Raw genomic sequence first — 26,456 nt, 5'->3', positions numbered from 1 at the left:
AAGTGCTAAGATGCTGTGGAGGCCGATGCAGAGGTTCCAGGCAGTAGAGCTGCAGTCCTGACGTCTGGATCAGAACCATTGGATCCCGGGTGTCAATGGCATGGTTTGTGGCTGGCAGGTCCTTTGTTTGTCCCAAGAGGAGATTTCTGCCAGCATATCTTAGCGGCCCAACAAAGGAAGAGTGTGCAAGTCTGAACTTTAAGATTGCTAGCTTGATCAGGACTTTTTGTCCCTTGCTACTTGTTCAGTTGTAACCTGGCTCGCTTGTTCGCTCTTAAATAACCGTTTTTTTAATCCAAAATGACTTAGTCCTTTGCTCCTTGCTTGCCGTTGGCTGGATCAAAAGAAGTTTTGGGGGAATTTGGTCAACCTCACCGCTTTCTTGACAGCCTCCTGAAGGGGGAATACTAGGGGAACCCCTGAACTTCATTGCTTCACAAATGGGAGATAACATCAAACCAACCTTCACATCCAGTGCCAAAACAAACAAGTCAATCACTTCAAATAATTTATTGAGATAGAAGGGGCAGTTCGTGTCTGTGTAAACACCTCAACGAAGAATAGTGTCCCAAATACCTTTCAGTATCGTCAAGTGATTGTTAATGGTCCTGTGTGACATGAGATTTGATATATTTTAGAAACAATGAGAATAACATTGTTTAAACTTGCATGACTGGGCGAGCTTCTTTGGCTTTGAGGTCAATGCCAGCACCAGCAAAACCAGTCCCTCCCTGTCAAGCACAAAGATCAAATCAACATCATCGGGGGGAAAAATGAACGCTAGGCACTCTTTTTCTCACCCAGCGACGCCTGCACTGAAGGGCAATACGTTGGTATTCTTGTTTGCAGTATTTTGTGACATTTTCATAAAAGGACTTTGCTCACACAATGTTTTGAAACCATCATTTAGGACAAAATTGGCAGTCAAAATGAGTCTCAACATGATTAGTTAACTGCGGGAGGGAGATGAATTTTAAGTTAATTATATTGATATGGCATTATTATTATTTCAGTAAAATTATTTTTGGCTGGAGAGCGGGTTTGGGGCTTTTGTTCAATTTTGCCTTCAAATATTTTGGCTCTCTCACAAAAAAAGAAAGGAAAAATCAAATATTTCTGCTCTTATGGTTCTTTCGGAGAAAAAAGGTTCCCGACCCCTCATTTAGCTTCTTGATTTTGATCTACAAATGCACCATGTCAATGTGAATGAATTTTAAATGTAAAGAAAAATATATTTTGCGGGAAGCATGCCTCTGAGCCCACTCACCAGTCTCACAAAATTCTATGGAAAACACTGATCTGATATATTTATGAAGTATAATTGAGTGGACTTAATCAATTGTTAAATATTTCTAATAAGGGATTAAATCAAAATGTTCATGATTGTTGCCTCTAGGGTTTGTGGTGTTCGGTAATGTATTTTGAGTGTTGACGTACCCTCTGCAGTTGTATGATGTCATTGTCGGAGAGCTTGTCTCCACTCACAGGATCTACCATGTCCAACTTAATGAGTCTCTCCACACACTCCTGTGTTACAACAGATCCCCTGAACACACAATAATGAGATGTTAAGGTCTACATTTGTATAGTCTTTCCCTTTGTACAAAGAGCCAAGAAATGTGACTCACGAAGGTCGCAGGACAGCACAGGGAACGCTGTTGCCCAGGACGTCTTTGGTCACTGCACACAAGTACCTGTCCTGTTGGATAACAACTGCTTTAGAAACAAGAAAATGCAGCCACCGCTGCAACTAGTACCTATTGCAAATCCAGGGTTTGTACACCTTTTTCATGGCCAAATTCATGCACATTCAAGGCCTATTTTTCCATTAGTTTAGAAGGAAGAAATCCAGGGACGATCAAAAGAACTTTTTTTTTTAAATTTTGATGACAAAATAAAGTCGCCATCTTACCTCTAGCAGATACTTTGTGGTATTTTAAACTGTCCCCATCTATGATCTATTATCTTTTTGTTTCAATGGGCTGCAATAAACTGACATGAATTCTGCCGGATAAGAGAAACTTCCAAAAACATGCAGGACATGCAGAAGACTGGGTGACCCACCTCTGGGTTTGGCGGTACTTTTAAAATACCTACTTTGTACTCACAGTACAAATTGTATGTTAGGCGCTCAAACGTAATTGGACAATTAAGTGTAACCTCAAGTCAAGTTTATTTGTATAGCCCCTAATCACAAGAAGTCTCACAGGGTGGCACAGACCAAAGACTATATATTTATATAAAGTGGCTTGTGAAACTATTTGGCCCCCTTGAACTTTGTGACCTTTTGTCACATTTCAGACTTCAAACATCAAGATGTAAAACTGTAATTTCTTGTGAAGCATCAACAATAAGTGGGGAAAACAATCATAGATAAATAGATACTTTTTGTGTTGAAGAATAAAATAATAAAGTAAAATATATGGAATACAAAAATACCCAATATAACGTGTTGATATAGAGTATTTAAATAGTGTTACGGAAAATACACACTGTAATAATAATCGGGTAATATGCAATTGAGGGGTTGGGGTTTAATGTGGGCTTTTACTCCACCGGGTGGAGTTAAAGAGCCTCATGGCATGAGGAAGAAATGATCTCCTCAGTCTGTCCGTGGAACAACTGTGACAGCAGTCTGAGGCTGCTCTTCTGTTTGGAGATGTTGCTGTGAAGTGGATGTAATGAATTATCCATGATTGACCGCAGCTTGTTTAGTGCCCGTCTCTCAGCAACAGTTGTCAGGCTGTCCAGCTCTGTGCCCACAACAGAGCCTGCCTTCCTCACCAGTTTATTAAGACAGAGAAGTGGAACACACTTTATTGGATATTTCAAACTTTTTTAACGAAAAAAAAAAATGAAAAAGTGGGCGTGCAAATTTATTCAGCCCCTTTACTTTCAGTGCAGCAAACTCTGTCCAGAAGTTCAGTGAGGATCTCTGAACTATTCAATGTTGCTCTAAATGACTAACAATGATAAATGGAATCCACCTGTGTGTAATCAATTCACCTGCACTGTGATAGTCTCAGAGGTCTGTTCAAAGCGCAGAGAGCATCATGAAGAACGAGGAACACACCAGGCAGTCTGAGATAGTGTTGTAGAGAAGTTGAAAGCTGGATTTAGATATAAAAAGATTTCCCAAGCTTTAAACGTCCCAAGGAGCACTGTGCAAGCAAGAATATTGAAATGGAAGGAGTATCAGACCACTGCAAATCTACCAAGAACGGGCCGTCCCCCTAAACTTTAAGCTCATACAAGGAAATAACTGATCAGAGATGCAGCCAAGAGCCCCATGATCACTCTGGATGAACTACAGAGGTCTACAGCTGAAGTGGGGGAATCTGTCCATGGGACAACAAGTCGTATACTGCACCAATCTGGCCTTTATGGAAAAGTGGCAAGAAGGAATTTATTTCTTAAAGATATCAATTAAAAGTGTTATTCAAAGTTTACCACAAGCCACCTGGGAGACACACCAAACATATGGAAGAAGGTGCTCTGGTCAGATGAGACCAAAATCGAACTTTTTGGCAACAATGCAAGACGTTTTGTTTGGCATGAAAGCAGCAAGGCTCATCAACCTCAACAACCGTCCCCACAGTCAAACATAGTGGTGGCATCATCATGGTTTGGGCTAGCTTCAGCAGGGACAGGGAAGATGGTTAAATTGGATGGGAAGATGGATGGAGCCAAATACAGGACCATTCTGGAAGAAAACCTGATGGAGTCCACAAAAGACCGGAGACTGGGACGGAGGTTTTTCTTCTAACAAGACAATGATCCAAAACAAAAATCAAAAGTTAAAACAGAATGGTTCACCAAAAAAACATATCAAGGTATTAGAATGGCCAAGTTAAAGTCCAGACCTCAATACAATTGAGAATCTGTGGAAAGAACTGAAAACTGCTGTTCACAAACACATTCCATCCAACCCCACTGAGCTCGAGCTGTTTTGCAAGGAGGAATGGGCGAAAAAATCCGTTTCTCAATGTGCAAAAACTGAGAGACATACCCCCAAGTTACTTGAAGCTGTAATCGCAACAAAAGGTGGCGCTAGAAAGTATTAACTCGATGGGGCTGAAAACTTTCGTTTTTTATTTGTTAAAAAAGTTTAAAATACCCAATAAAGTGTGTTCCACTTCATGATTGTGTCCCACTTAATGTTGATGCTTCACAAGAAATTACAGTTTTACATCTTGATGTTTGAAGTCTGAAATGTGGCAAAAGGTCACAAAGTTCAAGGGGGCCAAATAGTTTCACAAGCCACTTTATATAAATATATAGTCTTTGGTCTGTGCCACCCTGTTTCGCAAGCCACTGTCTATTACTAAACAAAGAGGTTTTTTTCTCTTTACTTTGTTGCAAATCCTATTTAATGCAAACACTGCCTGAAGTCTGGAAGCAATGAATAACACCAAATGCTGGGTTTCTTCCTCCTTGAAAACTTTTCTTAATAGACTAACCTGGCGGTTAATGAGGGCCACTCGGTCTAGATGTGGGTCCACAGGGGTGAACCGCACAGTGATTAGCTGGTTCATCTTTAACGGACGTCCTGACATTGGACAAAACACGGTCTTGCTCTGACAAGAAATCAGAAAAGAAGGAACCTTGAAAAAACAAAAGGGGACACAAAAACATTTCTATGTTCACTGGCAGATGATCTTTGGATTCAGAGGTCAACTTGACTTCATCCACATGTAAACACACTAGGTAAACATAGGTCAAAATGACATGCTATCTGAATACAAACAGGTTCAAGTGGTGATAGAAAACAAAACCAGTAGCTAGTTTGTATGGTACCAATTAAATCATCTTGCTTGCCATGGAAAACGTTTTAGACACATTAAAGGAAAACAACCATATTTGCTTAAAAGCCTTTTACCACAATTATCTTGCATGCCTCAACATGAATTAAATTACGTAATTTTCACACGTTTGATATTCGCACTTTGTACAACAATGCCTAAGTCTGTAAAATATAATCAATGGAATATTCTTAATATACTATCTACACCCGGGTGCTCTCTAAGGAAATCCTGCAGAACAGGAAACCAATAGGCCAATGCTGGTTCCTTGGGATTTTCATGTTTTAGTGGTTGACCGAGTTTAGATAACCCTCTTCCAATAACTAACCTCGTAATAACTCAATGAGTAAAGTCAAGTGATGTTTATTTGTACAGCCTTTTATCACAAGGAGTCTCAAAGGGCTGCACAGACTGCAGATTATTGCAAACTATGGATTATTATTACACCATCCCCTGATGTAAAACCTACATGAGGGCAAGGAAAAACTAAAAACCTCAACATGAGGCAAATGAAGAAACCTTGAAAAGGGACCGCACATGAGGTAATCCCCCTTCCAGGATGACACATGCAAAGGATGTTGCAATAACAAATAATATATTGTCAACGTGAAGTATGGGTCATTCATAAGCTATAGAATAGAAGTGTGTTTTAAGCCTAGATTTAAACAGTTCAACCAAGGTTGCAGATCGAATTTCAGTGGGCAGAGCATTCAACAGCATTGGGGCCAGAATGGAGAACGCTCTTGAACCGGATTGCTTCTTGGCTCTTGGGATCACTAGTAGACCAGCATTTTCACGATACGGTGCTATTTTAGAAATGCATTTGAAATTGGGTATCCTTTGCGGTAACTAGCAACAAAAATGATAATCACAAGGAACCAGCATTGGTGAGCTATTTTCCTGGTACTCTTTGCGCTCACTCTCAGATTGAAAAAAGTTGAGACAACCCTCATCTACATGGAGCTTTGATCCCATTTCTTTTAAAAATGTGAAAAAAATCCAAAAAGTAACCCAAAATACACAATTATTGTTAAGTCCTAAAGTGGAAGTACAGGACATTTTGGAAAATTGAAAGAAATAGTCTAAGTACCCTAGGAAAACAAAACAGACTAGAATGAAGGATGATTCAAACTCTGTGTAACTTTAGGACTTGGGACGTCTCGGCTGTAACGCAGACGTGCTTACCGCAAGGGTTACTGTTACCACGCACGTGAATAAAACAAGACTTTCTTCCCGTCTTCCAGTTGGCAGCAACCAGCAGATGGCGCAAGTGTATTGTTCCAAGAAAAGTTCTTTCAAAGTTATTGTGTTGTGGTTTACTTCAAATTACAAACAAAGAAGAGGAATGACCATTTTAGTCAACTCATTCAAGAAGCTAAGAAATAACTTTTTAGTGAAGAATGATTAGTAGTAGGCTTAGTTACCAGTGAATGTTCGAACTAAACATTAGAAACCAGACAATATATGAAGCTACAGCCCATCATCGAAGCCACTGACCGGTTTCTTGAGTAATGTGGGCTTTGCCTCAGGTGTGAGAGAAGGAACCCAAAAACTGGGTAGACTCTGGCTGGAAGAGGCCACGGAACCAGATGAGGTTGACGCTGCTGATGAGCTGCTGTCCGCTGGCAGTTTTTCGCCTACTTTGCTTTGCCCTTGAAGGAATACATTCATATTTTTACCAAATAAATCAGTTACTATAATAACGTATTTCACTACTTGATGAAGACACTTTACCAGAAATAAAAGGATTGATGGGTTTGGATACAATGCAGTTCTCTCTGCTTTTAAACTTCTCTACTTTCTCTCTTTCTTCTGACTTGGATTCAAGTTTACTATCATTCTTCTGTGCTTGTTTTTGCTTCTCATAGGCCTGCAGTAAGATCAAGGGAAAAATATTGGATATAGTTTATTTTAATCATTTACACTTTTAAATAAATATAAAAACAAGTAAAAAGCAAAAGTTAAACAAAAAAGATAACAAAGAAACAACAATAACAATCCACAAGAATTTACCTTCATCTTTCTGGCAATTTCTGTTTTCTGGTGCAGAATGTATTCAAGAATAGCCTGTTTTTCATACAAGAATCCATCCGGACTGAAAAGTAAATAAAACAAGTTGTATATTATCTATACAAATTTGAATATTTCTTGAAGCTACATATTTGAAAAATATTGTTTTAATTCATTCCAAAAAGAATGCACGATGACCAATAAAATCTTGCTCCTAGAGACTATAACAAGAAATTCATATTTACTTTTACTTCAAAATCCCACACAAAAAAATCCAATGATTGTGATGTGTGTCTTTACAATTACAATAACATTATATAGCTCCAGTAAGTGTCAGAAATTAGCACTCGTCTTTTCCAATAAAACAATCCTTTTTTTTGTATTAACCATAAAGATAAAGCATTACATTGTTATGAGCACCATAATTCTGGCATATTCATTAAATAGTGTACATACGCTCCCATACTTGCGACCATTCGACTTACATAAAACGGTAGATACATTATTTTCAGGATGTCGAAAAATTTCCAGACATTGCTGTTAGTTAAATTTTGTAATGTGTGCACCTTTTTCCGAGTACAGGATATTACTGTAGTGCTTCTTTGCGCCGCTACCGGCGTGTGGTGGCGCTGTAAGAGGTCACCCGGCATCCACCCCGAAGAATAAATCCGGCTTCTACTTCCTAGTTCGTGTGTAAACATACAGTACTGAATCTCCAGCACGCTCAGAACTTTGACGTTTTTATTGTTTAATATCTCGCACATCCATTCAATACGGTTGGTGTAAAGTTTAAAGAAGAGGAGAGACGTTTCTTTTAAAGTGAAAGTGGAATAAGAAAAATTGATGCGGTCGAGAGAATCCTCGTAATGTTTTTTTCAAACACTTTTTACCATGGACGAGGACCTCTTGAAGCGCATCTTTCAAAAGTAAGTTAAAATCGCCTTGATCTTTATCGAGCATATTATTTTATGAAATGTTTATTTTTTAGTAAAAAAACAATACAGGTTACTTATGCAAGCCTTAAACATACTTATATAAACCTTAAATATACAAAATATAGCACTGAAGCAACTTACGAACAAATTAAACCTACCAACGATCGTCCGGTACCTATCTCGTTCGTAAGTAGGGCAGTGTTTGTTTATCGCCACTGCCATTTCAAAATGATGGATTTGACATTCGTTTATTATTGCCCTTCTCGATTGTATTCTTTCCATCAATACAAAAAATAAGAAAATGCCAAAAAATGGACAAGTATTTTTAGAATAGTAGTGATGATATGTATATTACTGTGAGTGTATTAAAGATGGCTTTGTTTTCTATAGAAAATATTAATATTCTATAACGAGGAACATAAATACTTGGAATCTCTCTATTAGGCAGTGTTGGCTGATTTGATTTTATAGCAGGAATCCAAGAGACCAATATTTTAGTCTAATTTGACATTATCGATTCAATAACTATCTGCCCATTAATTACTGGCATCCCAAAATCCCTGTTTTCCAGCCTTACACACCTATTTGTGTCATTCCATTACAGTAATCCCCCACTGCTTACTTTGTGCAGTTTTGATAATTTGCAGATTTCATCATGCACAGGGTTCTGCAGCAGAAAATTCACAGCAAATGCTATCATGGGGGCAGGTTGGGAGGGCTGCATGTATTGGGTGGGCGTGACTCTCTGTGTGCACGGCTGTGATAGGCTGGTGTATAACGTCAGTCAAAGAGAGGGGCGAGCGCGCAGGTCAATGTGTCCACACCATAATAAACTGCAAAGCTCAGCGACAGTATTTGAACAGCTAGTTACATTTAAAATAAATTCATCAATTAAATCTTGACTCTGAAGAAAGTCCAAAGGGTTTAAAGAAATGGTGCTTACAAACGAGTGCTTCATGACTTGCTATCGGGTTCAGGAAGAGACTGAAACGGGGTCCAGTGAGAAAGCAATAGTCGGGCTGGAGGTCCAGCTATGTATTCTACAGCTATGTACCAACTCCGACAAGCCACCCATGCCAAACCGGTATCTTACCAACGCTAGATCCATTACCCATACAACTCGTGGGGAACGGCTACATTTGTGACTCTTGTATTTTAATCATCACCAAGACCTGGCTCAAACGGTGGATCCCAAATGCTAGCGTGCAGCAAGCCGACTGCTCTCCAAATCGCTTTTTCACACTGAAAGGAGAAGCTTTCTAATTTTGTTGTACTACTGTATTATGACAAAAAAACATTTATTTCACGGCAATTCTGTGTTTTGTTTTATTTGTAGATCTTTAGTTGTTATTTTGTTACAGTATATCTATTACGTATATGTTACTGCTATCTAATGAATACATGTTACTACTTCGTGTGGTCTTGCGATGACTGCGAGTCAACGATACAATACTGTATTTTTTCTACTGCATTTGTTCCCGAGGCTTGCAGTAATACTAAAGGTAGAAGCAAAAACATAACCATAGAAACCAAGCTTGTGATTATCAAGAAATATGAAGAAGGCAGGCTACCCTGGTCAAGTCGCATGGCCATACTAATGATGGATCAGAAATATTAAAAAATAAGGATATAAGATATATAAAATATAGCAAATATACGAGTATAACAATCCTCACAAGTGAAAGTGTTAAAATCAGTTTAATTTTGAATCCACCATCGCAATATTCTCCTGCCTCTGCTTTCACCTGTTACTCCACTAAAACAGTTCAAGTTACGTCACAACAAGAGTAAATAACATTTAAAATTTCCTTTACATGTCTTTTTATTTATAACTTTTTTCAATCATATGCATGTGTATTATGTAGTACTTTAAACATGCAAATAGTAAAGCGCTTTGGGAGAGCTTTAGTGACTTGAAAAGCGCTATACAAATGCTGACCATTTACCACTTTGAAGGTTTTGACTAAAGTGGACTTTTTAAATGCAAAAAACAAGGGATTAATGTACAGCAATTGGCAAAAAAACATGGTGTTTTAATCTAATCAAACGAGGAGAAGTTGGAGGGCTCTAAATCCTTATGAAAGCGACTGCGTATGTGGTAAGAAACATACGTGATGACGGGATTCTGACAGGGTTGCAGGGACAGACAACAGCAGTCAAAGTCTTTGATGGCATCTTTTCCAAGGCGGATGCTCTGTGTGCCATAACCAGATGCCGCTGAGCAGGACAGAAACATAAAAAAGAACACTTTATTTATTTTAAGATTTGATGTGTCAAGCAAGTCAAGTCATGCTTACCGTAAATTCCGGACTATAGAGCGCACCTGATTATAAGCCGCACTCACCACATTTTAAGAGGATAGCCGCTTTTGTACTTACACAAGCCGCACCTGGATATGAGCCGCATGCGCCCATATTAAAATATGTAACGTAATCCCACAATTAACCCAAACCCAACTTTGAGTCCCGCGATTTTTACTGAACAAAAAGTTCTCAGTTCAAAAACCACAGCGGGCATATTAACGGAAAACGATACCGGTACTTAACATTGGTTGCAGACCTGCAGAGTCCGGGTCCCGTTAAAAGTAATCCAAGGAAAAAAAGTGTATATTTCCAAAGGTAAGGGTGGGAAAAATATATATCCACTATAGTCTGCCGTGTCCACAAACACTCACCTTTACCGGTCCCCACTTCCCGTCATCCCCCGCGTCTGTTACGCCCCTTCTTTTTAATTGGTCAGTGCAAGACTTATCAGAATAAGTGTCCAAAATAAATACAAATAAATACATTACAAAAATATACAGTTGCAAATACATAGTATACATGGTTACACATATTTACAAAGAAAGACGGTACACCGAGAGAGTTTTCAAAGCTTTTATAATAATATTATAACTTTCATCCCAAACCATGCCTGTGAAGGGTAGCAAAACGCTACTAGCAACAAGCTCGCAACACAGTGAACCGATCTGTTGAAAAAAACAATCCATTCTTGCAGAAACCACGGTAAACCGTCCTCATCTACCTCCTTATAATTGACGTCATCAAAGTCGTCTTCCCCAGTATGGGCAAGAGACTTTGTCATATAGACGACATTCCACGCTCCCTTAATCAAAAACACGTTAGCAACACGCTCGCAAGGTAAAGTTTGCGAGCAGTAGCTCTGTTTCCTTCTTTATCGGACTGCTCGAATGCGTTTAGCTTGTAAGCTGCGTCGTGTGCCTTGAATTCGAGCGCCGCTGGCCGCTGTTAGAAAAATTACATAAATTGGCTGCATCACTGAATAAGCCGCAGGGTTGAAAGTTTGGGAAAAAAGTAGTGGCTTATAGTCCGGAATTTACGGTATTTATATAGTACTTTTTCCCAAAAAGTCTCAAAGGGCTGCACAGAATATTACGAAAATATTGCAGAAATTCTACAAGACACAAAAAATATACCACTACCGTAAACGTAATACTACAAAAACTAAATGTCAACCCTATTATTGTGCTTTCATTCTGAGAGGGAAAAAATGCAGAAATAGAACAAAAAAAAATACCAAGGAGGAAGGAAGACAAAGTTTTGTCATTTTGTAAGCGATAAAACCCACCCATAAATTTGGTCACTTAAATAGTAATAACAATGACGTTTATAAAAATGTGTAATTTTATTAAACAAATACTTATAATCACTTTGTGCAAGAAAATGTAAAAAGTGGGAAGGAGAATACAGTTTTGCCATTTTGTGAGAGAGGCCCCACCCAATAATTGGGTCCATTGCTTTTTTCTGTATGTGTTACCCTTTCTTATTAAATTTCAATTCAGGTTGAATTGCTCAATAAAATTAATGAGCACACTAGAACAGGTGGTTTAGGGAGCAGACTTTGGGACTGATTATTTTGGGTTAGAACAAAAAAATCTGGTTACAAATGATTTGGTTTAAACTAGGGGTGGGCAAACTATTGCCAATGAGCCACACGCAGCCTGTCAGACTTTAGCATCTGGCCTGACAAACAAAAACGGTGCATAAAATGGTAAAAGAAAAATTACTAATGCAGATACTCCCCCACTTACAAGCATTTGACTTAAGAAAAACGGTAGATACGAACATTTTTTCGGGATGTCGAAAAATACTTGGACATCGCTTTAAGTGACATTTTGCATTGTGCACCTTTTTCAGAGTTTAGGAGAGTACTGTGACACTTCTTTCCGCCGCTACCTGAGAGGTCACCCAGCATCCACCCTTAAAAATAAATCTGCTTCCTCTTCCTAGTTCATGTGTAAACATTCTATACTGTATCTCCAGTGCGCTAAGAACTTTGACGTTTTTAATGTTTAATATCTTGCATTCATTCAATATGGTATGCGTAAAGGGTAAAGAAGAGACGATCCGTTTCTTTTTAAATAAAAGTGGAATATGGAAGCTTGATGCTGTCGAGAAAATGGTTCGATCGCTTTTTTTCGGCCACTTTTTACCACAGAGGAGGACCTCCTGAAGCGCATCTCCCAAAAGTTAAAATCATGTTCGTAAGTAGGGCAGTGTCTGTAGTGGAAAAGTGTTGATTTTGTGCCGCGCTTGTCCCCAGTGTCCCTAACATTCAAATAACTGGCTTAGAGATCCGCAGGTTCGAGAGCGTTCTCCATCCAGGCCCGGGTGCTGTGGAATGATCTTCCCCGATATTCGATCTGCAACCTCAGTGCAAATGTTTAAATGTGAGCTTAAAACACACTTCTACTCTATAGCATATGAATAACCTAGACTTTATGTTGATAATATGTGTTTAATTTGCCCTCATGTAGGTTAATAGTCTGTAATAATAGTTTGCAATAGTCTTTAATCTGTGCAGCCCTTTGAGACTCTTTGTGATTTAGGGCTATACAAATAAATATGACTTCACTACTTGTTGTTTCTATAATGCATTTATTTAATTGGACAAGGCATAGAATTAGTCTATTTAACCCTAGGCCCTTATAATAACTAACCTGGTAATAGCATGATAAATTGTTATTTAAGAAATTTGAATGAATAAATTCCAGTTCATGAGCTTCCTGGACAAAACAAATCTATTCCAGTACAGTATTGACAATTATTTTTAAGCAATTAATCAAGACAATGGAATGAGTCTATAATTGTATTACACAAATTTATTCATCCATGAGTTTATTGATTTACTCCACAAGGAATAAAACAAAATTTCAATTTGTGGGTTTTGTGAGATGAACGAGCAAAAAAATGTTTAGTTCTTTTAGCTAGCCATCTTCCTACATTTACAGCTATTTAGCAAGCTATCTAAATAGCTTAATACAAATGTTTGCAAGCTTTTTAGCTAACATTAGTATATTTTTACTAGTTATCAAGCTAAATGTTTTCTCCCTTTCGAGCTTTTTTAGCAGTCTGGCTATTTCGTTGGCGTTTTACTCTTTTAGCTAGCTATCAAGCGCCCGTTTACTTTTCTATCATCAGGTACCGTTTAGCCATTTAGCAAGCAATCTAGATAAGTTGCCATTTTAGATATTCATTTCAAACTGGGTGTCCTTTGCACTAATTTGTAACTAGAAGCTCTCAGCTTGAAAAAGGTTTGAGACCCCTGAATTTAAAACGGTGGATTTCTGATTAAAAAGAAACGAAGGGATTATCGTCTCTGAGTTCGACTAAATAGTCACAACGTATTTCTCACCTGTATCTTTCTTTTTTTCGTGGTAAGTGTAGACGGCACCAGCAGTACAGTTCTTCCCGTGACGAGTCATTTCTTTGATCAGGACAGTTTTACAAAGATCAGTGAAGGGATGTTAGCTATTTTAGTTCGCAAGTCGTCAATAACACGGACAGCTTTGTTGTAACGTGATAGTTTGTATCTAAAAACAAACAGCAGAAGTACAAGGTGTTATTAAAGTTCTTCCCTAATCTTACATGCCATTTATTTTGCTTACCAAACTAGAAGAAAAAACGAATATGACCGAACTCTATAAAGGCGCACCGTAATGACGTCAACACCGTCGCAAAGTGATGACGTTAAAACAAACGTTTCATTTGTTTGTTTTTTAATTAAACGTAATTGCACCTAACAAAAAGTTGGCTTCAGACAGTAAAAAAGAAAAGGACAGTGTCACATGCAGTCTATGCCAAACCAAATCTCCAAAAGATAAAAAAGTAAGAGTTTATTCTAGTTTTTTTTAAGAATTTCACATACTTGTACGCACAACAAAAGGAGCTGCAATGAAATTTTCAGCCAGAAAATAGCATCAGCAAGTAGAATGTTTTAAGGTACAGTTGCTTCTGCTTTTAGTTTGTTGTGTCGAAACCCTTAAAGCCAGTGTGCAATATTCTAACACTAGATGCCACTGTATTGTCTAATCATTAGACAATAAAATTTAGGGAGCAGACTTTGGGACTGATTATTTTGGGTTAGAACAAAAAAATCTGGTTACAAATGATTTGGTTTAAACTAGGGGTGGGCAAACTATTGCCAATGAGTGTTTTTTTTTGTTTGCATTAGACTCTAATGCAAACAAAAAAAAACACAGCGTAGCACCAATATGCCGGACAAACATGGCAGCGATTTCTAGGTCCGGATTTCAATATGTAAAAGAAATGCAAAATTTCGGCCTATGATTTTTAATGAAAAGAATAACATAGGTATGAGAGTTCATGTATATTTGCCTAGTTTTCAAACCATTGTTGAAAGTTTGTAAGGAATGAAAGTTTTTTTTTTGTACCACTAGGAGGCACTAAATATTACACACTGTCCCTTTAAATATAAAAAACATCACCGATGTAAAAATAATATATAATATGGCAGTCAAAGCACACAAACGTAAATGCTTTTTTGGTAGTGGCAATGTTCCAAAGACGATCACTGTCGACTAAAATTAAATATATTATCTAATATTACAGTTATTCTTCTTATTTTAGCAATGTTGGTTTTACTAGTGACACGCAAACTTTATGATGATCCATCCATCCATCCGTCATCTGCACTGATTATTATCAGTAGGGTCGCGGGGTGCTGGAGCCCATCACAGCTATCTTGGGGCAGTGGGCATGGGACACCCTGAACTGGTTGCCAGCCAGTCGCAGGTCACACAGTGACGGACAATTCACTCACTCATTCACACCTAGGGACAATTTAGACTGGCCAATTAACCTGACATGCATGTTTTTGGAATGTGGGAGGAGACCGGAGTGCGCAGAGGAAACACACACAGGTACAGGGAGAACATGCAAACTCCGCACAGGAAAGCTGATCATAAGATTTGATCCCATGACCTCAGAACTATGCCACTCAGCTGTCGTGCCACGGTTAAACTTGATGATATATTTTTTTAATATAAACTTATAAAATGAGTTTTTTTTAAGTCTGGAAAAAAAACTAGGGTAGGACTTGAAAGAATAATACCGTCCAAGGTAAAAGACACTGCGATGCCAAAAATAATTTGTGCACTGAGGGCGGTACCCTAGTAGAATAAGGGATGGCATCAGCAGGTAGCAGCATGCAGTGTTTTGCACAGAAAATCACGGTGGAACAGCTACAGTCCTGTGCAGAACCCTGAAGCTTAAACTGGTAGGACTCAGGCATGACAAAAAGTCTGTCCTCACGGTTGAGAATATCAACAGATTAGAATAAAATATTGTCCCTTTTCTCGTGAACGACTATCCGTGTAAAAAAGGTAACCAATTTTCTGGTAAGTGGATGGGAGTAATGGGCACTACCTTTCTCATAATTCTGAGATTGAACTTGATAATACTGTAAGTTGTTTGAGTACTACGCCTGAATACAATGTTGTTTCCTCTCATATTTATTAAAGCATGTAGGGTATTATCTCAGCTTTTGTTTTTATTTTCATTTAAATTTGGTGTATGTAACTTCTATAATATTCTGACGCTATCTTCTGGCTGAAATCATCATTGCAGCTCCTTTTATTGCGTCTGCAAGTACGTGAAATTCTTAGTTGGACTTGAATAAACTCTATTTCTATCCATCCATTTTCTGCTCCTCTTATCCTCAGTAGGGTCGCAGCATTGCCCATGAACTCAATAAAGTCTTCCTTTTTAATCTTTTTGGGGTTCGGTCTGCATTCGGACTGTATTTGAAACAGTCGTTTTCTTACTTTCCTCATCTTTGTCCTATAATAAAAGAAAACACCAAGCTTGCACGTGGAATCACCCAACACCCCTAACTCCTCCTTTCCTATAGGCTAATGTGCTCTGTGGCGGGAACGCCAATGATATAAATAAGATAAATGCACATAGGGGCGGTGAGAAATATATATATATATATATATATATATATATATATATATATATATATATATATATATATATATATATATATATATATATATATATATATATATATATATATATATATATATATATACATATATATAATTCATAGTATTAGTAGTCTAAGTTGTAGTTGTAGAAGCAGCAGTACTGGTCATGTCTGGAATAATTTGCAGCCTGTTATCAAAATGATTAACATACCTGTCAACCTCCACAACTCCATGCCCTTACAAACTGTCGTATTTTCCCTTACAAAATACAAAATAATCTTACACCATAATTTTTTTTCAAACGTGTTTATTTATGTAGTTTAACATGTTATATTGTCATGTGTTTCGTTATATCATCCATCCATCCATTATCTGCACCGCTTATCCTCATTAGGGTAACGGGGGTGCTGGGGCCCATCCCAGCCATCTCCGGGCAGTGGGCAGGGGACACCCTGAACTGGTTGCCGGCCAGTTGCAGGGAACACAGAGACAGACAAGTCACTCGCTCATTCACACCTAGGGACAATTTGGACCGGCCAATTAACCTGACATGCATGTTTTTGGAATGTGGGAGGAAACCGGAGTGCCCGGGGGAAACCCACGCAAGCACAGGGAGAACATGCAAACTCCACACAGGAGGTTCGATCTCATGACCTCAGAACTGTGTGTGTGTGTGTGTAGAAGGAAAAAATACACACAAATTTAAGTAAGTAGAATAATAGATTTTCTTATTCAAATTATTAATATATTTTCTGCATTAAATTATTGTTGGTAATATACCAATTAAAGGGATAACCACAAACCTGTCTTTTTTCATTTTCTCCTTTTATACTTCCTTTTTGTCTTAACTTCTGTATACAACATAATAATTCGTAATATAATGCATCAAAGTAAGTGAGCCGTTTGAGAGCTCACTTTAGTGAGTTGAGCCGAAAAAGACGGTTCTCTAAAAAGAGACAGACTTCCTTTCACTACAGAACTTCACATGAAATCCGATGTTTTTTAAGACAACATGTATTTCAAATTTACTCAATCAACCCCGCCTGTTGTTTTCAGATCAGAATGAGTTACGGCGTTTTAATTCAGGTTCGGCCATTGCGGCTTGATGATTGTATCCAAAGGAAATTCAAAACTATGTTGTAATGTAGGCCTACTGCTCTGCTTTCGCTTTGTTCATGTGTGATCGGAATGATGCATAATGGGAAATCCCCAGGCGGCAGACGCATGCGCACAGTGGCATCAAACTGCTCGCTTCTTTTGCAACGAAAAAAAACCCCAATACCGAGATAGAGGCTACCGGGGCGAACTCGTTTGACTCGATTGATTTGCCATTTCGTGATCGTCGGTGTATACCGGCTGGTACCCATAATTGACAAATTTGCGTTTTTTTCGTACAGTTTTTCTTGTACGTAGTACACGTCTTAAAATGCATAATAAACGTACTTTGTACGGCAAAAACGTACAGGTTGACAGGTATGGATTAAGATAACATACAATGTTGTTGTTGTTTTGGTCAAATATGTCTCTTTCAACATTTTGGGCTGCCAACCCCTGACCTAGTCCTATACTTGTCCGACCTTTTAATAAAATGTTGTTGCTATGGAGTAAAAGCAGAAAACAGGTCACTACTGACATTGTAAAAAAGATGTGATGCAAGATAAAAAAAGGGCGACTACATAAACAAGAATCCCCCATGGGAAGCCCGCCCTTCCTTTATCGAGAGCGTTTAACTTCTCTTTATCTCTACTCCGAAGCTTGTCAAACATACTGTATCAGCCCATCAGCACCCAGCCCATTTGCCAGCAATCTTTTCTCATCCTGCTTCTCATACCCATCCTTTTAAAAACCTCAACACACCCTTAGTAAATTGCTTTTTTGCATTACAAATATAATGTTGGTCTTAAAGGCCATTTCCTTGATTTGGATTTGCCAAAAAACAAGTTTCCTAAATACTACGGGTGTTTATACAGGATTTTGTGGTTTCAAGTCTGACCAAAAAAGGTAAAATATTAAAAAACACTTAGATGACAATAATGAAACTTAGTGTACTTTAACCAAAATACAACTTTTGAAGACTTTGGCTGAGTTTCGCCCTCTACCACCACGTAGAGACAATGGAATGGGTTTCCTCATATTTGTAAATGTCAACTGACAAAAATAGTCTGTAAGATGAATTCTGAAGTGTTTCAATACCCAAAGAAGACTTGAAAAAAACGCATCTATGAGTAAGGACCCTCCTGACATTTGCTGAGTCAAAACATCCCTTTTTTCTTGTTATTTGTTAATTGTGTGATGTGATCTTTTTTGCAAGACACCACAAAAGATAAATGAATAAATATTAATTTGAAAATAAGTTTACAAAGCCAAATAAAGGCAATGCTATTCAAAGGCAGTGCCATTCAGTGAAGAAGTTTTGGTGTCCCAGAAAGGTCTTTGCTGGGACTTTTGTTTTTTTAAACATTTTTTGTCATATTTTTGTCTACGTGGTAATTATTTGTTTTTTTGCAAATGAAGAATTACCATTAGTAAAGGTTCAGATGTACGCTGTATGACGGGGTACAGTAAGATTGATGTAGGTCTTCTACTAATGTTTTCATATCTTGTCTTGTTCTGCTCCCCCATTGGCTTCTGGGCAAGGAAGAAGGACAAGGTGAAAAATATTAGTTAGCAGACCAGAAACCGGATCTAATGCATGCCAACAATTGGCTCAATGAGATCAGGAGTGGGTTAGGGTTACATTTCCAATGAGGGGGTGCGTTTGACTTTGGGGAAGTTTTTTAAGAGCTCTTTAAGCTTTCCCAAGTACAATTGCATCCCCACTACACCACAGTGCACTGTTGTTCTCATTGGCAAAGTGATTTCTTTATATTAAGTCTCCACACCGTGCATTAAGCACAGACTATACAAATTGAAAGTAAAGTGAATCCACAAAATGTTGCAGACCCTCAGGGGACCCCATGAAAAAACTTTTTAACACGAATGCAGAGAAATGCAAAGAGAAACGGGGTAAAGAGACAATCAAAAGTTTTCTCCTGAAAGCTGAGGAAGTTTGTTGAAGCGAACGTAGAACTTCACTGGGACCACGGAGGGAGACTAGCAAAGACCAGTTTGCTTTCTATGTTTAAAAATCTTGGCAGCGGAGAGCACGAAGCCAAATAAATTATTCTGTCACCTAATGATATTACAACCCAATCACGCTGATTTAGCGGAAAAGTGACAAAAGACATAGATTTGAACGGAGGTAACGTGTTACCACCAGTGTTGGGAATAACACTGGTATGAATAACGCTGTTATGTAACGGCATCATTTTTTCAGTCACAGGCTAATCTAACGAGACCACTGCTAAAAGAATACCAGGCTGAATAGTCAGCCCTCACACATTTACAGCTTACTAAATCTGGCCCGATTTCTCAAAAGTTTGGACACCCCTGGTCTTACCTAACTTTATTTGACTTCATTCAACTCAATTTCCCCAGCATAACTTAACAAAACTTAATTTAACTTAACTAGATGTAACTTTACCAGTCTCTGTGCCAGTCACTAATATGGGATTGTGTATAGTCCGTTTTGACCTCCTCCTGGCCTCTGGTGCTCAATTCAGAGCCATCAAACATCTGCATCGCTTTATCTCCATCTGTCATTACTCCTACCAACCCCCTCTTCCACGGTCTCTGCTTGTTTGTTGTTAGTTTCCTGTCACAAAGGATGTGCCTCACCCTGCCGCCTGGCTTACTATTGGCCCCCTCTCTGATCAACTGTGATTTTGACCCATTGTGGGGGGAATGAGAGCATAGAAAAGACTTTGGGAAGAGGATGGAGGAGACAGGCACAGGGTAGGTGGACGCACCACTAAAGACTTCTCTTTTGAAAGAGGTAAGAATGTTCTTGGTAACATACATTGTACTTATGTGTGTGTAAACTACCTTAAACTCTCTTAAATGGTTTTTATTCGATCTGTGGCACATATTTATTGTTGCCTGTTTTGTACCTACTTCAAGTATATATTTTATGTATTATATTATTCATTTTGGGATCCATATTATTTATTGAAAATAGTTAGACAACTCATTTTGCATAGTACTATAATATGACATTCATAACCAAAATTATATTTTGAATGATTACATTCCCTTAGTCAATCTGTGCTCACGAAATAGTCTTGTGATTTCTTGGTACGACTACTCCCAATCCTTGTACCAGTGTCTTGATTCCAAACTGACGCTGGACTGGTTTGGGGGAAGTTGGTCCAAGTAATAACAGCTTGAGAATCTTTGCACCATTGATAAAGAACTATGAAGTATTTTATGTTACATGGTCATCCATCCAACCGTCCATTATCTGCACCATTTATCCTCAGAAGGGCCGCGGGGTGCAGGAGCCCATCCCATCTATCTTCGGGCAGTGGGCAGGGGATACCCTGAACTGTTTGCCAGCCAGTCGTAGGGCACACAGGGACAGACAACTCGCTCGCTCATTCACACCTAGGGGCAATTTGGACCAGCCGATTCACCTAACATGCATGTCTTTGGAATGTGGGAGGAAACCGGAGTGCCCAGAGGAAACCCACGCAAGCACGGGGAGAACATGCAAACTCCACATAGTAGGTTCAATTTCATGACCTCAGAACCGTGCCACACATGCGCTAACTTCTGCGCCGCTGTGCTGCCTGTTACATGGTCAATATTATTTTATTTTCTTGAATTTATGCAACAGGTGGATCAACTTTGTATTGTGTGAGTTGGTAAAAGGTAAACACACAGGAAGAAAATCTTTCTTTTCATGAGTTGGATGTCGCACTTCTGTCCCACATATTGTGGAAAAAATTGATCTTGTACTACAAGCAATCTTTTGTGCCAAATGTAATAAATTTGTATACAATATCGCTCTTACTTGTGTTTTATTTTTGAGTGCACACAGATACATAAATGAGTTTTACCTAATTAACAAAATTATTACATTTTAATTGTTTTTCTTTTGCTCTTCAGATTTCTCATATTGTTAAAAAATTAAAAGTGTGTAATTTTTCAGGCATTTGCTTGCATCAATTACAGTGTTAGTGTTTCCTTCTTAGAGCAGTATTACACAGAGATGGAATAAAGAAGTCTTGGCTAAATGATTTAGCAAAGCTTCATCTAACCCGGCTTTCCCATCTTGGCTTTTTTTTGGTTGCATGTTTACCAAGTCTGGAGGAATATGTAAGGCTTGTCAAACTGCACGGCACCCTCAAATAGATCCCCAGCATTGATCTCAGAATTGCAGATCAGAAAAGTGTGATGCATTGTTTTTTACAGCCATTGAACAACAGCTCCTTATGGGATTTTATAAAGATGTAATATTAATTATAGTATAAAAAGGCAACACATGCACGGTTGTTTAGTAAAGGTTGCAAGCCTCGCAAACAATTTCAGACCGACTCAATGCGTAAAAAGTGCACAAATTCACACAGTACTTAAGTAAACCTGCCATGATGATTATTAAAAGACAAAAAATGCTACCTCCCAATCAACTGCTCACTCGGTATGGAGTTTCCAGCAGTATCGTGCAGATGTACCGGGAGAGTTAACTGTGGTCTTTGTGTTTGCTGTTTACTTTCCACCGCTAACCGTTTCACCGGATGCTAACGTTAGCATAGCGCTAAATCTCCTGCCCGCTGCTATCAATAAACAGCAGCTTGCACACCCCAACGGAGCTTTATCGTCGACGGCGACTTTAATTGGGCATGTTTATGGACTGTACTCCCAAATCCATTCAATTGTGGACTGAGCAATTCGGAAAAACACTGGACTATGTGGAATGTGTAATGTAAGATCAAACATCAAGCATTCCGGCTGTATCCAGCAACTCTGTTTGACCCTCACCCCCCGTCATCTGTGGTCTGTGCAGCCCTTTGAGACTCCTTGTGATTAAGGACTATACAAATAAACATGACTTGACCTGACGTAATTTATTTTAGGGGTCTCCAACGTGGTGCCCACGAGCACTAGGTTGCCCCTAAGGACAGTTGAGGTTCTCGCGGACCTGTTCTGAAAATGATTAATTACAACATGTAGCTCTAGGCCTGAAAATGTTTGGAGACCCGTGTTTTATTTCATTGATTCTCCTTAAAGAACAAACATGTCTGGCCAAAAGAGTAATTGACAGGCACCAAGTCAAAATTAAATATAAGATAATATAAGGTGGTAAGTGATTTTAAGGTGGACTGCGTAGTTTGAGGTATCCTTAGAAAATTGGAAGTTTAATATTTTCTCTATTAAGGATGTGTTAACATTTCCTAACTGAGTTCAAATAGCCCTTACGCTTTATTTCTAATTGCGCCTACCTGCTTTTATTAAAAAAAAAAAACAGTTGCACTTCAGTTGGAAAAATATGCAATATAAGGACTAATAAACAGAAAAACAAAGTGTTCACCTCTAATGTGAAATATTTACATCAGAAATAAAAGACTATACACAACCGGGATAATGCACTTAAAACTAACAAGTCAACATGACAACTGAGATGCCTTACATTGCTCATAGTTATGGAAATAAGTCAAGTGTAAAAGGGGTAACCAGTACAAGGAAAAAAACGTTTAACATTACAAAAATAAAGTAAAAATACTTCTGCAAACAAAATACTTACTGCCCAAACTGTTTTAGAACCAAAATACAACATTTATAGAACCTTAAGAATAGTCAAGAACATCTAAAAAAATATCTCGCTTATAAAATACATTATTACATAGAATAAAATATCTTAACAGACATTTGCATTCATAACCTCACATCTTTATTGTAATTTGATTTTATGGCCCTAGAGACACATCAGTATTTGCATTACATCGCTACAAAAAATGTTTACCCCCTATTTAATGTGTTTTTGATCATTTTAAATGGTCCACACCGCATGTGTTACACCTAAAAATATTTATTGTCATAAGTTTGGGTGGAAGATAAGCCAATTTGATGTAGTATAGGTCACGAATTTGACCACAAGAAAGAGTCACTTTTGAGCAGGCGACATGTTTATTTTGCCTTTTTCTATTCAAATCGCTCGCATTGAAACTGTTATGCACTCTACCATAAAGCTTATTTCAGCATAATAAACTTTACGGTAGAGTGCATAACAGTTCTCAAAAGTGATTTGTATACGGTGTGCATCACCGTTCAATTACATTCACAACAAATACAAAGACGGAATGGTTTAAGTTGTATTACATTCCCAACAAATGCAAGACGCAGTGGTTTTGGTTATATGTTCGCCATTACATTCCCTAAAAGTGATATAAAAGTGATATAAAACGAGGTAAACGTGGTTATAGTAGCGAGGGGATGCAAAAATCTCGGCAGGGATGCATTTCTCGGCATAACACCGGGCGAGGTGAGGGAGGCCAGAACCGTGTATTGGAAAGGGGGCATTGTAAACCTTTGTCCGTTTTTTCTTTTCAGGTGATTAGTTCGTTCTTTGATGTGACGTTTGTTGCGACATGACTGGAAAGAAAACAAAAAAATACAAAAAATACAACAATTTCTCATGAAAACAGACATACATGGCTAGCGAGCTATGGGTTCCCTACCCCTGCCGTACTCTATTCTGGAGTTTCTGGCCACTTAGTGAGTCATTTTTATGAAGTCTAAGCGATTTATAAAATGATGAGCAATTACAATAAGGACATCTAACGGCATTAATAGATACCTACACTCGTGGATCATGGACGAAACTTCCCCCGCCAACATTTGGCAAAGACTCCGCCCATTCGGCTTTCTACCTACTAACACTATTGTACAAACTGGAACGTGGAGACAGTGCTTATGTTGACCCAGATTCCAGGGCACCGAACCACCGAGGTACAAACACCGAGGTCTTATTTTCTCTAAACCTTTACATTTCAGAGACGTTTAGTAAAGTTACATTTGACCAATTTGGAAGTATCGCCCAGGTCGCTTGACCGAGAAGTGGCTGCATGTAAGTGAAATACTGCCTACACCTTGCCGTTTGGGTAGGAAGTACTGTAATACGTTGGTTTTAAATCAAAGTTAACTGTCCATTACAGTGATATTCATTTATAATGGCTTAGTCGTGGTTTTGCTTATCCGTGTTTAACTTTGATTTCGTTATACTTTGAGCGCCTCCGGCAAAGCTGCTCCCTGGACTACTCGAACGAAACCGCTTCTGAGGCAAAAATCCCCCTAAAAAAGCAGAGTCGGTTTTGTGACGTTTAGGTGAGGGAGGGCATTTCATGCAGATCGATGTAATTTAGCCGAATTTAGTATTTTCAATTACTCAAAGGGAATTTCTACAGGGTATACAATGTGCAAATGATCTGTAGTTTACTGTTCCATCCCCCCCCAAAATAGGTACGAAGTAATTTCAGTGACGTTTGCGCGAGGTGGGACCTTTTTGGCTCAACACCCGCAAACCTGTTATGAAAATAACATTGTTTTTTTTTTTTTAGTAAAATTATTTTATTTATTGGCTTACTGAGTCTGTTAAACCCTATTTCTTATAATTAACCTGGTAATAACATCTGTCCATTCATTATCTGCACCACTTATTCTCAGTAGGGTTGCGGGGGTGCTGAAGCCAATCCCAGCTATCTTCGGGCAGTGGGCAGGGGACACCCTGAACTGGTTGCCAGCCAGTTGCAGGGAACGCAGGGACATACAACTCACTTACTCATTCGCATTTAGGGACAATTTGGACCAGCCAATTAACCTGACATGCATGTTTTTGGAATGTGGGAGGGAACCGGAGTGCCCGGAGGTAACCCACTCAAGCATGGGGAGAACAAGCAATCTTTGCACAGGAAGGATGGTAGCTAGATTTGATCCCATTTAAGAAACATGCACAAATGCAACCCGGGATCAATTTTTACACGCAAGTATTACGCGCAAGTGTGCACAATCATGGATTGACTTATAGAAAGAGAAGTCAAACATTTACAACTCTTTCACAATGTGTAAAAATTGGTCAAAGTAAAGTTTTTAGGGCCGTGAACTGCTCTTCTCCAAATGGCCACGTTTGGAAACGCCTTGACCTACCATTAGAAATATGTGTAAGATACAATGTTTTAGTTTTTCAGATTCTGATAAAATTTGTTAAGGTACCAGGTAGGGCTTCAAGCTGCTGTCTTACCAGCAAAGACGCACATGTTAAATCTATCTCAGATTACTCAATGTTCGTAGCATTTGCAGTGATTATTTTATTTGGGGGAAAAACATCAGAATTTTACCTTTTGAAAGAGACCACAACAGTCTATATTCTCCAAACAGTTCAAGAACAGCACTAAATATACTTTGGGTACATCTTGGATTGTGATTTTACAGGAATGGTAACTGGCATATTACAGATAATCATAGGAGGCTAAAATAAATATAACAAGGTTTCATAATTATCCCTTAACATCTCTTGCCTGATAGTGTTTGGAATTGTAAATTAGCTAAAGAATTTGCATACATTTTTGCCTATTTGTTTATTTAAATACATAAGCAACATAAACTATAAAACATCCACTACGAAACCCTTTTTATGAGTAAGACTGTGCTGCGTACCACAAGCTATCAGTGCTGCGTTCAGTGGGCAGCCCTCAGCACGCAGTGAGTCAGTCAAGACATCATTTATTTAAGGGGGCTTGATACGCTGTGTTTAAATTCGTAAGACTTCACCTTTAAAAAATAGTTATATATTTTTGTCATATCATCAACCCCTAGTGCAATATCAGGTTCCACTGTCAGTTTTATTGAATCAAGATTTAAAATAGTAAAAAAATCATAGAAATTGTCAAAAAGTTCTTCAAGAGCCCTTTGAATTTGAGTGTTTACATCATTCTTTTTTATGTCATGCCAGTACCACAAACAATGTTTATTTAGTTATCCCCAATTCTGTTTTCCTATTATTAGTGATGTCTATGGGTCGCTCGTCCTCTGTGACCTCCATCTCTCTCCTTGAGATTAAATCGGAGAGTCGACTTGTCCTCCAAGCTTTCCTCCATCGAACACTCGCCATTCCGTCTTTGGAGCGACCAGGCAGAGTCGGAGGTGCATACAAAGATTACAACAAGTACAGGTAAATTACTGTGCACTTTCTCTAACGTGTTTTCTTCTGTCCCATGAAGAAGCATGACTAAGGGTTAGTCATGCATCCCTGTTCCCCTCTATCCCTTATACTAATTTCCCTACCAAACCCGGCCTGGGCTATGTTGCCTCCAAATTATAGGTTATCACATTGATTAATGCAGGAAAAGTAAAAAACATTAGAGGCGAGTGCTCGTTTTGTCAGTTCAGCACTGCTAAGGAAAACAAATTTGACAGCTCGGCACCAAAAACCTTTTTGGATCACTCATTAGATACATCACATTTATGTTTCACGCAGCAAATACTCTCTGTGTGCATGTGCAGGCAATCTTGATGTGGAGATCCATGCTCAAGGGTAATTGAATATGTACTCAAACTACCCCTAATACCCAGATTTTAGCAGGT

At 38.5% G+C, this 26,456-nt stretch overlaps 2 protein-coding genes across 6 annotated transcripts in view; one reads left to right on the top strand and one right to left on the bottom strand.

Moving 5' to 3' along the window:
- Positions 1-495: 495 nt before the first annotated feature.
- nosip (nitric oxide synthase interacting protein) lies at positions 496-13,726 on the bottom strand. Of its 2 annotated transcripts, none has more exons than XM_088338929.1 (10): positions 13,656-13,726; positions 13,403-13,580; positions 9,859-9,964; positions 6,816-6,897; positions 6,537-6,672; positions 6,300-6,454; positions 4,461-4,604; positions 1,629-1,699; positions 1,438-1,546; positions 496-731 (listed from the first exon to the last, which is right to left on the bottom strand). In XM_088338929.1, exons 2-10 carry the CDS (start codon positions 13,470-13,472, stop codon positions 660-662), a joined length of 945 nt encoding a protein of 314 aa, XP_088195055.1. In that variant the 5' UTR covers positions 13,473-13,580; positions 13,656-13,726; the 3' UTR covers positions 496-659. The 2 variants fall into 2 exon arrangements, with proteins under 2 accessions (XP_088195055.1, XP_088195144.1); XM_088339018.1 differs by having other exon boundaries at positions 4,461-4,577.
- A 65-nt stretch (positions 13,727-13,791) lies between these two features.
- The window catches only part of bcl2l12 (BCL2 like 12), a 31,035-nt gene continuing 18,370 nt past the window's right edge, over positions 13,792-26,456 (top strand). Inside the window, exons 1-3 of one of the 4 annotated variants that reach the window (XM_088337060.1) lie at positions 13,792-13,875; positions 19,689-19,872; positions 25,878-26,043. In XM_088337060.1, coding sequence (XP_088193186.1) covers positions 25,880-26,043 — 164 coding nt within the window. In that variant the 5' untranslated portion in view covers positions 13,792-13,875; positions 19,689-19,872; positions 25,878-25,879. Of the gene's footprint in view, positions 13,990-19,688; positions 19,873-23,751; positions 23,944-25,877; positions 26,044-26,456 lie in introns of those variants that run through there. The other 3 variants (XM_088337051.1, XM_088337041.1, XM_088337032.1) reach the window with 3 other exon arrangements.

Source organism: Urocampus carinirostris, chromosome 1 (assembly GCF_059441175.1).
Source record: "Urocampus carinirostris isolate Australia breed hairy pipefish chromosome 1, RoL_Ucar_1.0, whole genome shotgun sequence".
In the NCBI taxonomy this organism is placed as follows: domain Eukaryota; kingdom Metazoa; phylum Chordata; class Actinopteri; order Syngnathiformes; family Syngnathidae; genus Urocampus; species Urocampus carinirostris.
This window is presented reverse-complemented; position numbering and strand designations above follow the sequence as displayed.